At 39.7% G+C, this 16246-nt stretch overlaps 1 protein-coding gene across 2 annotated transcripts in view; it reads right to left on the reverse strand.

Annotated features, from left to right (window-relative positions):
- LOC116684534 (CD166 antigen homolog) overlaps window positions 1-16246 on the reverse strand; it is a 39058-nt gene that overhangs the window by 1900 nt on the left and 20912 nt on the right. The window contains exons 2-14 of one of the 2 annotated variants that reach the window (XM_032510108.1): window positions 11454-11560; window positions 10994-11210; window positions 10805-10869; window positions 10270-10357; window positions 9850-10023; window positions 7958-8082; window positions 7685-7817; window positions 7238-7350; window positions 7023-7149; window positions 6173-6294; window positions 2029-2161; window positions 1168-1197; window positions 586-697 (exon numbers count right to left, since the gene is read on the reverse strand). In XM_032510108.1, the coding sequence (XP_032365999.1) occupies window positions 586-697; window positions 1168-1197; window positions 2029-2161; window positions 6173-6294; window positions 7023-7149; window positions 7238-7350; window positions 7685-7817; window positions 7958-8082; window positions 9850-10023; window positions 10270-10357; window positions 10805-10869; window positions 10994-11210; window positions 11454-11560 (1546 nt within the window). The remainder of the gene's footprint in view (window positions 1-585; window positions 698-1167; window positions 1198-2028; window positions 2162-6172; window positions 6295-7022; window positions 7150-7237; window positions 7351-7684; window positions 7818-7957; window positions 8083-9849; window positions 10024-10269; window positions 10358-10804; window positions 10870-10993; window positions 11211-11453; window positions 11561-16246) is intronic. The other variant, XM_032510109.1, reaches the window with a different exon arrangement.

Raw genomic sequence — 16246 nt, forward strand, 5'->3', positions numbered from 1 at the left:
TCCCTCTAAAGTCAATTGTATACAAAAACAACTTTATATATGATACGATGGTGTGTTGACTACACATGTGCAGAATATGTAATATACACTTTCCCTTGCACTTAATGGAAGCTGCATATATCCCCATGCTGCCAATATGGACTTCATTAGAAAGTTATGTGTTCATGATCAATTTAATCTCTTAATTCAGAAAAGTTGCCAGGTTGATCACCAAGTGGGCAAAACGAGAAACTGCCTCCAAGTGGCCTCTAAAGTCCAAGATTCACTGTGGTCAATTGATCTCTTAGTTAATTCAATTAAAGAAATAGCCTAAAGTCGGATGAGAAGATCAATACAACTCTAATATATGTCAAATACAAAGCTGGAGCCAGTAGGCAGTTAGCTTAGCTTAGCTTAGCATAATAACTGGAAACAGTGGTAAAACATCTAGCCTGGCTCTGTCCAAAATGTCCAAAATAACACTTGTAACACAATATTTTAACCATGTATCTGAATTAAATACTAATGCACCCTTTAAAAAAAGACTGGAACCGTTCTCCTACAACAGGATTATGATTTGTATAATGGTCAATGTTGACTTCTTACTTGGACTTCTTCATGTAGACCCAGTACGCCAGGCCTATAACAATAGTAGCGACGAGGAGACCGACTACAACTCCAACCACCAACTTGGTTTGGTCATTATCATCCGATTGGTCTGTAAGACAAAAGAGAAACATGAGAGACCTGGGAGACACATATGTTAGTATGAAACTCCAGCCTGACTGGATACAGGGAAGAAAACAGTCTTTATGGGCATTACATGCGTTGATGAATGGACACATCCGCACTGCACATGGTTATGACTCATTGAGTTAAATGTTAATGACATATATTCTTAGTTAGTGACTCATTTTCATCAGCCAATGGGATTATGGACATTTTGTCAGGATGCTGGTAGCTCCACTCCTCTTATTCCTTCAACTCTGTGTTTATTAATGGAAACACACTATCCAAAGACTGATTTTCCAGTGGTCGAGTCCAAGGTGATGTTAAAAGGTAAATATTTAATCAAGAGCCTTTTTTCTTTCAGTGAGCACCATTTGATTCCCCCATAGTCTTTACTTACCCCCTCCCCTCCACCCCCGCCCACAGATTCTTACAAGCAAGAAGACCACTACGACTTACCTTGTTTATCCATTCTCACCTCCTCAATTACTGAAATCAGATATAAAATAAAATTAACTTCCAACCAAAAAGAAAACAAGGTTGATGTCCAGAAAAATGACCACTACTATTCTACTACTACTTCTATTCTACTTTTGCATGCAAGTAGTTCAAAAGAGGGAACAGATCAAATCCAGCATCCCAACGTACACACCACTGAGTGAAGGGGGAAAAAGAGAGGTGAAATGCTGTCTCAAACACGCAGGAATGAGTTAGCAAGAGAGAACAAAGAATGATATTAACACCGCACGCTGTTGGACAACAGTGTGTACAAAGTGCTAAGTGCATGCTTAGATTGCATTTTTAAAGTGGTGAGGTGATAGTTAGAAGTTAGATCTTCACTCAGTGATCAAAAGGCAAAAAAAACAACAATGTAACAAAAGATAAATCTGTTAATACCTCGGAAGAAGCATAAATAAATGCATTTATGCATCATGTATTTATACAGCAGGTGTTTTTCGTCTCACATTTATCGCTTATCTTTCTCTAGTGTGGAGTACAATTTTGAATAAACATAAACTGATTGGTTGTGTAAAATATATACAAAGTATATATCATGCCGGTTCATGTCAGCCCAAAATGATTTTATTTGATATCCACTGAAACAACCAACCCTAAATGATGTAACCCTCAAGTACACGCCTGCTAAATTATTGTGGTTTTATTTAAGCATTTAAAAAATGATGTAAAGTCAACATGCAGACACAAAGAGTTAGTGAGCAGAGTAGGAAAACATCTAAAAAGGCAGATTACTGAGTTAGTCTTGAGGAAAAACACAAAGCGGAGAGAGACGAGAGGACTATTGGACCACTTTGTACTTACGCGATGACACATTTATAGTTCTGCTATCCACGCCAAACTCGTTGGACACCGTACAAGAGACAGTCAGATTTGCAGTAGGCACAACTGTGATCTTGTGTTTTATCTTCCCGTTGAGGAAGGGACTCTCATCAAGCTGGGCAATAAGAGAAAAAAAAACACAAATCTTAGTACTCACATATCTAACTTGACCAGTGATGGAAGAAGTGTCCTTTATTTCAGTAAAATTACCAATACACTGTAAAGATACTCTGTTACAAGTAAAAGTCCTGCATTAAAAAATAGTATGCAAGTATCATCAGGAAAAATGTACTTAAAAATGCATATTTTAGAAACTGGATATGATTACAACAGTTCTGTCAATCAACTAAGTGTTTAATCGTCTAATAATAATTGTCAGCTGTACTTGTAGGCCTATATTGGGTAATTTAGTTTATAATAAAATAAACAATCTTAATTTGTAAAATAACTAGTAACTAAAGATGTCTGTTTAATGTAATATTTCACTGAAATGTAGTCCAGTAGAAGTAGAAAGTGGCATGAAAAGAAATGTAAAATGAAAGTACAAGTACCTCAAATTTGTACTTAAGTACAGTACTCAAATAAATGTACTTATTTGCTTTCCAACACTAGACTTTACACTGTTTCTAAAACTGCCATGGCATGTAAGAAGTGTATATTCTGTACCGCTAGGGGGCGACGTTGGATTGATATGTGACTAAGCCTATCTGGGACAAAGAAGTGTGTGTGTGTGTGTGTGTGTGTGTGTGTGTGTGTGTGTGTGTGTGTGTGTGTGGCTCAGGGATATAGACACTTGAGTCTCAGTGGAAAACCCCAGACACAAAGACAAACTGCCAACACCCCTTTTCACGTTCTCTACATACACACATACAAGAGGTTGTGGCGATTTTTATATACCCATAACTGAGCCTGTATTCAAGCCTTGCATTATTATCTCTGTCAATAAGCTTTACGGATTGGATGATTGGATGAAAACAAAACTATAACTGAAATGTAGAATTGTGTCTATATAAATCCATTGTCCCTGAGTGAAAGAGCTCCGTGCACCTTTTGGAGATGATAAATGATGACATACAGTACATGTCCAGGTTTTGAGGTTAAGACACTGTAAACAATTGCAACCCTCCTACAATCCTACACATCCCGTCAGGTTCACATGTAATTCAAACTGCTTCACTGAGTGGTTCTGCTATCAGTGCGCACATAGGTACGCCACAGAAACAATGACAAAAGAATTGTCTTCGTGACAGTCTGGTCCAAAATACTGTGTGTTTGAGCCTCAGAGAAAATAAAGAAATCTACTCTTTCGAAACACTGAGCACAACTGCCCAGAAATGTTTGGACTAGATAAGTGGGGTAGCCGGGGATAATACTAACAGTGCAAACTGCTGTGCACATAATAGGGAGTATTCACTCAGTGACAAAAGCAAAGCATGAACTGTCAGGACCATGACACTGGCAAACCTTGGATTTTTAGCTCCCTCACAAGGGGACGAGGCTTAAACAGACTCTGTGTTTTCTGTAGAACGAGTTTCAGTGAGTCTGAGACGGCCTCGGTTTAGTCCCACTGAAGAGTCTCTTTAACTAAAGATGATCAAGTATGAAACAATACACACTTCCTGTCTCATACATGGGCGCGGCCTCGTTTGAAAGTGAAATTAAGGTTGTGTGGATGGATGAAAAGTTATATTTGTATAATTTTTTGATGTTTTATGTTGCTAACATGAGATATTTACACAGCAAAAATACATATTTAGCATTATGAGAATCAGTTTTGTTAAGGCGGAACGTTATCTGTGTTGCCAGATCTGAGACAGAAACCGGTCTCAACCAAAGTTGATTTTCTCCTGATTTTACCACCTTAAAAGTCAGTCAGAAACAACACACTATAGCTTTAAGGACAACAGTACTTTTATATTTAAACGGCCCTATGAGCATCTCCGTGGTTTGTCTTCACTTCTTAAGAAACTGATAAAGTGTCCAGCCGTTCAGTGAAGGAAACGGTAAGTTGTTTGATGAACCAGATGCCTAAATAGCACTAAATGTAATCGCAAAGTGTATCCCTGTGGAGATCCGGATAAAGCTAAGTATCACATGCTGCACATAAGAATTATCTACAATTTGTCTTGGCTACTCTGATGACAACATTCCATAAGTTATTGTCATAGACAATAAAAGAAATGGTCAATATGACCCCATTGATTTTGACGGAGACCAGTGAAGTCTATTAGAAGCTCTTTCCCGGTGATGCTGAGCGTTACTGCGCAGCCTCCAACTGAGCTTGGAGACGTAGATGTTACGTGAGCAACCTGTCTGAAAGTTGTAAGTCTTCTGGTAGCTGTGCAAGAGAAATCTCAATCATTCCCAATCAGCAGAGACGGAGCGGTAGGTATATGTTAGAAAAAACTGTAACAGTGGCACCGGCTAATTAATGCTAACTAACATGCTAATTAACACTAGTAATTAAACCTAAACAGCTAATGTAAGTCAAAATGCCTGCGAGCTTATGCTGTACTGTTTGGTAATTCCTCTACTGTGTATAACGGCAAGTCGCGTGGTTATGACACAATCATTAGCATAGTAGGTAATGGAGCCTTTTATACATTGTCGTGTTTCTTAAGAAATAAATAATGGAAAATTAAAGTCTTTAAACGCTTCAGATGTAAAGTTATTCACGGTCAAAGTGACGTCAAAATGAATGGCGGTCAATGGAATGCTAACGGCGGGTGAGTGCTTGGTAGCATCAAAATGGCGCCATAGGAGCCGGTTGCCATCTTACAGTAGTACTAGAACTGATGTATCAGTCAGAGAATGACTGAACGACTGACGGAAACATTGAAAACATTCTGAATGATGGGTCTCTTTTCGATTGTAGGTGGGCAGGAGGAGGACCTGAAGAATAACCGTGATGTGTGGTCACTTGCTAAAGCTGATATCCATCTTGTTTTTTAAATCAATTAATCATTACATCCAACTGTGGCACACCCAGTTAACAAGCACATGGGGGAGACTCTTTCTCTATAATCTGTGATTGAGACAGCATCATGTCATGGCTTATTTGGATGTAACTGTCCTACACGTCACTCACAATAAATGCATAAGTGAGACTGCTGAATTTAAGCACAAGCCCACCAGTATCCAGCTTCACATGCTGGCACAGGTTTTGTAATAACTGTTTCAACCAAAGGGCTTCTGCCATTTTTGATGTAGTGTGTGTCAACAAGTGAAAGAATACAGATTTCAGCATGAAGGTTGTAATCCTTGAGTATTTCATTAAAACAAACCCTGTTTTGATGTTATTCCGTGTCTGCATTTTTTCAGCAATAGCCCTTTAATGTAGTTAATCAGATACACTAGTTGCTCTACTGTTTCTATTTCTGACAAAGTAGCTGCTCATTTAGTGTTTGCTGTAGTATTATACCAAATTTACTGCTACCACGACAACCAGGATTTTAGGGATCATAACTTTAAACTGTGTTAAATAAAACATATGTATATGACTGTATAATTATGGATTGTTTACAGTGGCAGTGTACACCCAACATGGACTTCCATTTCCAAACTCTCATTCATAGCTCCCCAATTCATCAGATTAGCCTGGATATTAGCCAAATCTAGCCCCGCCCACAACATTTAATAATAATAAATTGAATTTGTATAGCGCTTATTATAACATTTATAACATTTGAGGTCGGGAAGTTCCATTTTCTGACTAGAATCTGAATTTGACAACGTCAGCCTACAATCGGATTGTAAAACTGGTCAAAATATCCCATGCCTATAGTTTCTTTTAACAAATATAGTTGGAATGGTTACATATATTTGAGTTTGTATCTCTATCTCTATCTCTAAATAGAATTTTTCCAGTTTGTGTCTTTGTGACAGTAAGCTGTCTTCAAGCTCAGAGGAATGTGATTAATTTTCTGTGTGCTGGCACAGAAGGAGCTGAGTGTACATGAAAAACTAAAATCTTGCAATCACACAGTCGTTTCTATCAAAACCCCCCCGATAGATATGACCTTCAGAAATTGTAACAATTATCAGAAAAGAAGAATTGTGTGTGATTGTGATGAAGGCTCATGCGGTAAGATTGTGTGTGTGTGTGTGTGTGTGTGTGTGTGCATACCGAGGTGCCGTTGATGCTCCAGGAAACAGCTGGCTTTGGAGAACCTTCTACCTCACAAATCAGGACTTTATGTGTTCCGTCTTCACCGCGCAGTTTGGACAGCTGCTTGATAACCGGAGCACCTGCAACAAGACGTAACTCTTCAGATACATCTGAATGAGTGCATTGTGGCGTGAATGGTTGCATTTCATTCATGCACACACAGAATGACTTAGAAAAGTCTTTACTTGAAGGAATAGTTTGACATTTTGGGAAATCTTATTTGCTTTTTTGCTGAGCGTTAGATGAGAACATCAACACTACTACGGTGTCTGTATGGCCATTATGGAGCTACGGCCAGCAGCAGGATAGCTTAGCTTAGCACAAAGACTGGAAACAGGAAAACAGCTAGCGCAGCTCTTTTCAAAGGTAACATGTGCCTACTAGCATCTCTACAGCTCACTGACTAACATGTTAAATCTCGATTAATCTGTAAATGAAGTGTAAAAGTGACAAATTGGGGTTGTGGGTAAATCACGGGATCATTTCTGCTGGTTGCAACCCCCCTATAAAATCAAGTCATTTTTACACTTTGGCTTTTCTGTATGAATTAAACAAGGTACAATATGCTCATTTATAATCATTAGGCGTCATTTTTTAGTCTGGTTTTGTAACCTGAGCCCAAAGCCAGGCAAGATGTTTTCTCTTGTTTCCAGTATTTAGGCTAAAATATTCAAACTGTTGCTGACTGTACCTTCCTATTTACTGTACAGACATGAGAGAGGTATAAATCCTCTCATCCAACTCTCAGCAACAAAGCGAATAATGGTGTTTACCAAAAAACATCTCTGAGTTTCCTTTAAGCCCTTACCTTGGACAGCCAGCTCAAGGGAAGCTTTAAGGCTGAGGGCCCCATTCGTCACCTCACATTCATAGACGCCGGAGTCAGCGTAAGTCAGCTTGGTAAACTTGGGCTCTTTGTCCAGTTTAACATTGTCCTGAATTAAATGAAAAGTATACCAGCACGGTCAATGATGAGCCAAACAGTTTTTTCCCCTGATTCAGGCTTTGTTTTTTTGCTTTTACCTTTGTCCAGGAGACCTTGTAGTCTCCGGAGGAATCAATCTGGAGAGTTACATCCATGGCCTCACCAGCACTCTTAACGATATTTCCAGAGGGGATTAAATTGATGTCTAGGTCTAACAAGAAAGAAGAGAATGGTGAAAAGATGATTCAGGGGCCTGACAAGGGTTGAAGCATTACTGTTGTTAAACACACAACCCCGCACTTGGCTCACTGCCCTGCAGATGCAGCATATTAGAGGCAGTGCGGTTGACACAACACGTTTCTCCACAAAGCACAGCATAACAGGTAGGCTGGCAATGAGAGACATTAGGACTTTCTTTTGTCTCGTAAACACTTTTCGCTTTCGTAGTAACAAACAAGATTACAGGCAGAAAAAGAAAAGTATGCTGGTGTGTGGCAAGATTGCAGTAATTTCTACTTTTCAAGAAATATGTTTTGGTCTCTTACAGTTGACTGTGATGTCTTTAGACGCTTCCAGTGTAGGGTTGTCAACAAGAGAACATTTGTATTCACCAGTGGTGTCCCGTGAGACATTCGTGATGGTGTAAGTATTCACGTTTTCCACCTTCACCAACTCTTCCTTTTAAAGACACACAATCAAACAATGGTCAGTGATTAGTTTACGATGCCTTAGCGAAGCAAAACAACACAATGCGTGAAATAAGAATGAAAAGAAGACATCTCTGAGCGTCTCAATGGGATATTGATGAGCATGTGTACCTTAAGGTGGAAGATAAAGGCGGTAGGGGCTGGGTTACCATCTGCCACACACTTCAGTGTCACATTGTCTCCTTCTACCAGAGGGTCCTGAGCAATGACCTGAAGGACGAGGTTCTCTGTGGTGTCTGTGCAGAAAATGAGAGATTGAAAGTCAGAGAGGGGATGTATGTAAGGGTGGAGGGTGTGTTAAGTGGAGCGTGCGGCCCCCAAAAGCTACGAGTCGGTACTCACTACTACAGAGACTGGTTTTGTCGGCATGCTACAGAGAGCTGGAACTTTGTGCCTCAGTATTAGTTGTGACCAACTTGCAGCTGAGGAGACGGGTGAATTGCAGTCATATTCTAAAGGCACTAGACCAAGCAATCCTTTCAAAGCTCAATGTTTCTGCTCCATGTAAGACAAAGTCGTTACATTTCTTGTAAGAAAATATTCCGGCACTGAGTTTTACTTAAGTTTTACTTAACGCCACATTGAGCAGGAAACTTTGATATTTAATTCTGCGTTCGGTATACACCCCACTACAGAGCTACAGAGTCCACATCTCATTTTTCTCCATTAAAGCTGGCGTTACTGTTGTACTTTACCGGCTAAAAGCAAAATAATATTCAAAGAAAGTGAGTGAAGTCCTCTCATGCGTGCCTTATTTGCACAATCACTCACTTTCTTTGAATATTATTTGTTTTGTCCTGCATGAGCAATTACATGGACGTGCACAACGGCGTCTTTCTTAAACTAGAAGCAAAAGAATGACATAAAAAAACTCTCAATATAGTCGGAAAAAAATAACACAGGTGGCAGTCTGTATCCACTGGCTACAGCTGAGTTTTTTTGAAAGAGATTTTCTTGGTCTTTGTCGAGAGCTTGTAGGTCACGAGCCGCTGCCGATGTAGTCCTGAAAAGCCCAGCGAGACACTGTGTGTGGTGTTGAAAAAAACTTGAGTTCAATTGAATAGTCAGGCTAGTATTAACATTGACTGTACTTTTCAATTCACATCAATTCCTAGATTGCAAAAAAATATATAACAAAATCACATTACAGTCAACGGGGAAAGAAAGCCCAGAGCATAGGACCAAAGCCGTTCAATGCAGTATAAAATGGTTGTGAGTGATTTGCTACGAGTGCAGAACCTTTCTGTTGCTTTTTTTATCCCTTCATAATATCAAAGGTATGTTTCAGCAAAACTGGAATGCATTTAGACAGAACCCACTTGTTTTAAGCCTGCACTGTTTTTAAGAATAGAAGATATTTAGATCTGGATATGGATATTTACCAAAGTACCTAAGGTGATAGACAATCATGGGCTACATTTTGTTGTTTTCATAATGTATATGAACATACCGAAGTAAAAAAACGTATGCTTAGGCCTACGATTATTCACTTGCAGAGCGCTAGATGAAAGGATCGCTACCATATCTGTCCATTACATGTGAACATGCTGCAGGAGACGCTCAGCTTAGCTCAGGATCAAGACTAGAAGCATCTTAACACTAACACGGTATGTACAACAAATAATATCTTTAACTATTTTTAACCAGGCTAGTTGTTTCACTGTTTCACATCTTCATGCTAAGCTAAGCTAACCAAGGAAGTCAATAAGTGTGTACTCAAAATGTCTAACTAATCCTTTAAGAAGTGCTTTTGTGGAAAATGTGTGGATCCACCTCTGTAACAAAACTACTTTTGAAATCCTGTTAACAAGTTAAAAATGCATCCTTTGGAAAGGAAAATATAGGACAGAGTATTAACTTTTCATAGTGTCTGGTGATTATGAAACTGAAAAAAACACACATCATCAACCAGCTTTTTTGTGTGTGCAGAAGTGAGTGACGGCAACATGTGCAGTTTAGCAAGTGGGTCCGGTGAAGGTTGTTAGGGAGGTTGGGTGACTCACAGGTGATAGTCAGGGTGACTGGAGAGGACACCAGCTCGGCGCCCACAGTGTGCTGAGTGCTGCAGGTGAACTCAGCGTCCGTGTCTTCCTTCTTGGCCGAGTACTCCAAGATTGAGATGGTGGATGAAAGGCCAGTGGCAGGGTCCACCAGCACTGAGGCTTTGATGGAAATCCCTAGACAGAAAACAAACAACTCTGTCTGAAAACTCTAACAAGGAAAAAACGGTGTAATGACCAAAACAGTGCATTCCCACTACTGGCGAGTGCAGCCCAGTTCAACACTGAAGGATCGTTTAGAGTAGCTGTCCCAGTGAGACAGAATATATACATCTGTGTATGTATTTTTACAAATGTGAGAACCACTCCAAAGAGATGTTTTGTTGCCATTTATCATCATCCGACAGAACAAAGAATACACACCTTTTCCATCCGCCACAAGTGGTGCGTTGTTCTTCAGCCAAGTGATGTTTGCAGCTGGATTGGCGTCTTTTGCAACACATTTCCCGAGCTGTGGAACAAAAATAGAAATCAAAACTTGAGAAAAACGGCAAAGACCCGCACAATAATATTGCAAAAAAAACTTTCCATTTCTTGATTGTCGAATACATCTGCATCTTTTTAAGTGACCAAACATCTGAGCAGATTAGCTTTATTAACGCCCTTCCTGCTTTCGAGGACTAAGTACTTTTGTAAGCAATAGACCGTGAAATGCCCAAAGCATTTCTAAAGCCCCTTCATATCCTTTGGGTATTTTAATTGCAGTAGGGTGGGGTGGAGGGGGTTCCTCTCTTTACTAATTCATGAGAATTTCTTCAAAGAACTCATTACTATAGTAACATGGTCTCTTCCAAGCCTCAAGATACCTTAGCTCAAGTGAGCAATTTTCCCTTGATGGTTTAACGCTTAATATAATAAACGTTAGAGGTATAAGCAATGTTTATCATTAAAAACCCACCTTAGTAAGTTTGCCAATCTCTAGTTCCTGTGCGTTGTCAGAAATCTCCAGGCCTGCCGGCGCCTCTGCAATACATTAAAGAAAAGTGTTAATTAACAGGGTGTTAGTGTGGGTGATTTGTGTGCTCCGTGTTACTCATTATAGCTCTTTAACTAAAAACCCAAAAGACACGAGTCAGCTTGTACTCACTGTAAATCACAACGTTAACCGGGTATTCTGTGATGTCTGCGCCAGCCACCACCATGCAGGTGAACGTGCGCTGGTCAGTCAGCCTGGCTGCAGTGAGGATCAGGCTGGAGTTTGGAGCCATGCTCACGCGGCCCTCGTACTCCTCAGTGGCGCTGATTATGACATCCTGGTATTTCTGCTTGACCAGCAGGTCCCCCGAAAGTCCCTCTCCTTTGTCCTGGGGAGCAGAGCAGGGTGCATTTCTTACATGTCTGTCACATATGGCATTGGCTTCCAGTTCAGATAAAAAGCACACCGTTTTTTTGTTCCCGGCCCTCTGTTCATGCGTTGTCATGTGGAGGGACAGGTGCACTGCCTAATGTGCTGCCTATGCACTCAGACTGGGCGTGGTTCAGACATGATAAGTGGGTGTCAGACGGGCTTCACCATTTTGAATCTATTGACGTCCGCTGTGACTTACATATTTCCACTTAGTGAGCAGGATGTCCTCTGCTTTCATGGCTCCGTTGTTGCACGGGATCTCGAGTGTTTCCCCATACATGCCAATAAAAGTCTCCAAACCGCTGACTGCGAAAGAGAAAAAGCAGAGACTCAGTTTTCAATTACTTTTTTCAGAAGGGCTAATCTGGTCAGCTACAACACAGCATGACAGTTTTTGACTGAAAAATTAAAATCCATTATTATTTTGAATGCTTCAAAGTCCCTTCCTTGTGTGCACTTTTGACTGACATTTATCAATGCCACTTAGTGTAAGCTTACATGGATTAAGAACAGCACTTTCTATAGAGTTCAACTAATTCTGCAGCTCCCTTCCTGCCCTAAATTTTGTTCAAAACATTGCTATGGTGACAAAGTGCTTGAGATGGGGGATGGGAGGAGGGTGCCAGCGACAGTGTCTCAATGGGCTGTGATGTTAGAGCCAGAGGGCTCCAGGGAAGACGAGGCTGCCATGGCCTGACTGAAAATAAGGTGCTGCTCAATTTTTGGTATTCAGATTCACATTTCAGACATCTCAGAGTTCAGGCCAACTTAACGCATGAGTGAGTGCCGGGAGATGAAAATCTGACAGCTAAAATCCAATGCAGCTCATCAGCCGTTCAGCAACGTATAAGAAAAGGAAGCAGTGGCCAAGCCCCTTTCCATCTGTTAAATCTACTCATTTACTCATGTTTGTTAGATTTTCCAGGAAAGGTACAACATAATAAAGATGCTCAAATATTCTGTGTGCTTTCATCCCTGAAATTGTGTGATTATATTCATGCAAAACAAAACTGCTGCAAACTGTAATGCACTGCAACTAACTAAAGTTTTAGTCACACTTTCCCTTCCCAAGTCATCAGACCTTTAAAGGTTTCCTCAGAGTAGCGCAACGATAGGGGGCTTACTTCATTTGCTTTGTGCGTGATGCTCATTTGAATCCTATTTGAATAAAAGTAAATACTTTTACTATGGCAACCATTGTCTACATTAGGACAGAGTAACAAATGGGACCCTGAAGGCATATTTGCACAGTCGCATGTGATGTCAGGATAAGCACAAACGTCTGCTTCCTTCTCCGTCTGCATTCTTTCCCACATGGTAAACCCAATCTTGCCGAGTGCTATTTTCCCATCGAGACAATTAAACTAGTTCATTAAATCTTTTTATTTTACTCGTATAATACATTGCGTTACTAAAGCTACACGACAAAGACACACACTGACATCAAACAGTTGGCCTCGCTGAACATTCCCGACACTTGTCACTCATCTTTATGAGCTGTCAGCTCGCAAATAACACAGAGTGTGACGCTGAACTAACCAGTACAGCATGTGAGTAAAGGACCTACAGCAAGGAGATGACAAACAACAGACACCTTAATAATGTGATTTCCACCGGGCATGTTCGGCTTCTTGTTTACCTCAGCTGGATTTTCTGTTGAAGTTGTTTCCTGCCAGTGTTACTGATGTTCCACTGCACTGTGGCCACTGCTCTCACGTTAAAAGAATAGTTCCACATATGGAAAATACTTCTGTCTCTCGGAGAGAGTACGATAGGAAGATCGATACCACTCGTGTAGGTCAGCACAATATTAATATATCCATATATAGTTTTTTATTGTCATCGCAATATTAACTGGCGCAACATACATATCGCAAAAGGCTGCGACATATCGCAAAAGACAGAGATTTTTTGTGTTAGTTGAAAGAAAACTGCAGTAAAAACCACACTTCATTTACTTAACTGCCTTTTTTTTCAGTGCTTCCTTTTATATATATATATATATATATATATATAACAAATTATATATATACTGTTATATATATATATATGTATATACTGTATAATTTGTTATATATATATATATATATATATATATATATATAACAGTATATATATAATTTGTTTATTCAAAATGTGCTGTATTTATATAAATGTGCTGTATTTATATAGCGCTTTTCCAGTCTTAACAACTGCTCAAAGCGCTTTTACATCTACAGGAAACATTCACCATTCACACACATTCATACACTGTGGCCAGGGCTGCCGTACAAGGTGCCACCTGCTCATCAGATAAACATTCATACACATTCACACTCCGATGCACAGCACCGGGGGCAACTCGGGGTTCAGTGTCTTGCCCAAGGACACTTCGACAATGACTGCAGGGGTGGGGATTGAACCACCAACCTTCCAATGGGCAGGCAACCGCTCTACCACTGAGCCACAGCCGCCCCAAAATGTTAGAAAGGATTTTTTTTAACCATTATTCAATATGCAATTTGTTGAGTACGGGACTGAGTACATTTGAATATCTGTTTATTAATTGCATTGTTATTGCAATAACCTATACATACAGATACATACAGTATATTCAACAACACTGATGTATATCGCACATTTTCTTCATATGGCGTCTCTTAAACATGAAGCTGGTTCGCTTGAAGGGCTAACCCTAGCCTAGCCTAGCTTAGCCTAGCTTAAAGACTAAAAACAGCAAGACTCTTACAAAATGTACCTTTCCAGCCACCTTATTAACATGTTACACCTTGTTTGTTTAGATAGATAGATAGATAGATAGATAGATAGATAGATAGATAGATAGATAGATAGATAGATAGATAGATATTTATTGATCCCAAAAAATGGGAAATTACAGAAACAAAAAGTTGTGACTTTACAGGACCAGAGCCAGGCTAGTTGTTTCCCCGTTTCCAGTCTTTATGCTAAGCTAAGCTAATGATTTCCTGGCCGCAGCTACATATCTATCAGCAACACTCTGCAAAAAAATTGAACATGTGCATTTTTCAAAAAATATCTTAATTTAATCTTTTTTTTATTCAAATAGGAAACATGAACATGTTCAAATAAAACAAATGAACTAAGTACCATGTATAGTAGGTTTCCTTATTCACTATGACTACCCTACAAAATAAGCTAGATTGATGGATGCAAAAACATCAGCAATGACCAATACAGAGACCAGGAGGCAAAAATATACACAGAAGAGAACGAAAGAGCTTTAAGAAGGTATGAGGCATGTCTGCGGTGATTACTAGGCATCAGCTCTATCCTTGAGCATCAAAGCAGTATTACCCACTCCAAAAAAAAACTACTATTTAAGAAACACAGATACTGCAGCACACCGCCATAGATACAGCCCCTGCATTTGAATAAGGCTCAGCGACATTTAAAAGTGACAGCACAGGACAAAACAAACCTCACCACACCTCAACTGCTGACAGTTTTACAAGGAATTCTTCACCAAATACAGGGATAAGGTCTGTCATTGTGTCAACTGCGGTACAATTAAAAGCATTTCATGCATGGATTCCTCTTATTATCCATGCTCAGCCACACCTAAAAAAAATCCTCTCGCATAATAAAGTGAATTCAAAGGTTTAAAAGCTTCTTTAGAAACAAATAATACATTGATATAATGATAAGTGATATGCTTATTTAAATGTCACCTCTAGCTCATTACCCAACTTGCACATATTCTGCATTCCCGTATTCATGGATAATTAGTATGTAAGTTATACTTGGTTGTCTATGTGCAGCAAATGGGCAGCAAATTTGTTCCTGCATTTCACAGAGTCTTTATCGCATCCATATTTTAGCAACAGGGTGTGCATCAGTCCGATCCACCTGGACTGGTAATGCGGGTTACTGGTGTGACAGAGCATGGTCATGTACCCATCCCACACTCCATTTTTTGTTGTTCTGATGTATATCTAATGAAACTGCCTCTCATGCTTGAATGGGCTTTAGCTAGACATGCAGGTTTCTAGTCCAGGCAGAAAAGATTTCCCACACTGGGCGGAAAATGGAAATTGAGACATTGTGAATCTATTAGAAGGAGGGAGTTAATGAGGTCTCTGTGCAGGACACGGGCACATGTTTTGCATAAGTGTCAGACCCAATGATATCCTGCTACATTTCATTTTTGGAGTTGTTTTACTGTGCCAAAAGTAATTTGTCACTACCTAGATGATGTGCCACACCTGGGTATGTGGGTGCCAGAATCTCTAATGGTCGATGAAACATCCAAATGTTTTTCAAAATCTAGTTGGCAACCGACTCCCCGTTTGTTTTCCTTATGTTGAGAACTCAAACTTCTCAGGAGAAAGTCCGGCACGGCCTGCTGAATCTTACAGTTATGTTAAGTATTATATTCAGGTTACGCTGCAAGCACTAGAGTTGGGAAGGTTATCGCACTTCCTGTGTTATAGACTCCTTACATTTCAAATGCAAATAGGCATTTTTGAATATTCAAATGAAGCTGTGTTCAGCCTGTCTGAGAACTTTAGGAGTCTGTATGAAGGAAAAGGCTTCATCTGCGCAGATTACACTGTTACACAATGAGAACTAATCGCACATGTTGAGTTATAGAAGACAAAGCTCCTGCTGCTTACTGAGATAAGGTAATCCTTCGCCACAAAAGTAGGTGAATAGTGTGACTTCACGTTGACAAACACATGCACGCACACTATGCATACAAAAAAGTCTTCTAACGGTTTATAGTCTATATGATGAGGGAGCAATAGATAGACAATCCAACTCTTATGTCTTTTTTCTTTTCTTCTGACCTGATTAAACCCCAATTTGTAGGATATCAGATTTGTAATGCACATTTGACAATGTAAAGCATTGTTATGCATTGTATTTCACCAAATAAGGAAATATCTCATGTTTTATATGTTACATATGTCAGTCACGTGAACAAATATATATCTTCTTTTGTTTGCCAGAAGCTAATTTATTTGAAAATGT

Source organism: Etheostoma spectabile, chromosome 3 (genome assembly GCF_008692095.1).
Source record: "Etheostoma spectabile isolate EspeVRDwgs_2016 chromosome 3, UIUC_Espe_1.0, whole genome shotgun sequence".
NCBI classification, from domain to species: Eukaryota; Metazoa; Chordata; class Actinopteri; order Perciformes; family Percidae; genus Etheostoma; species Etheostoma spectabile.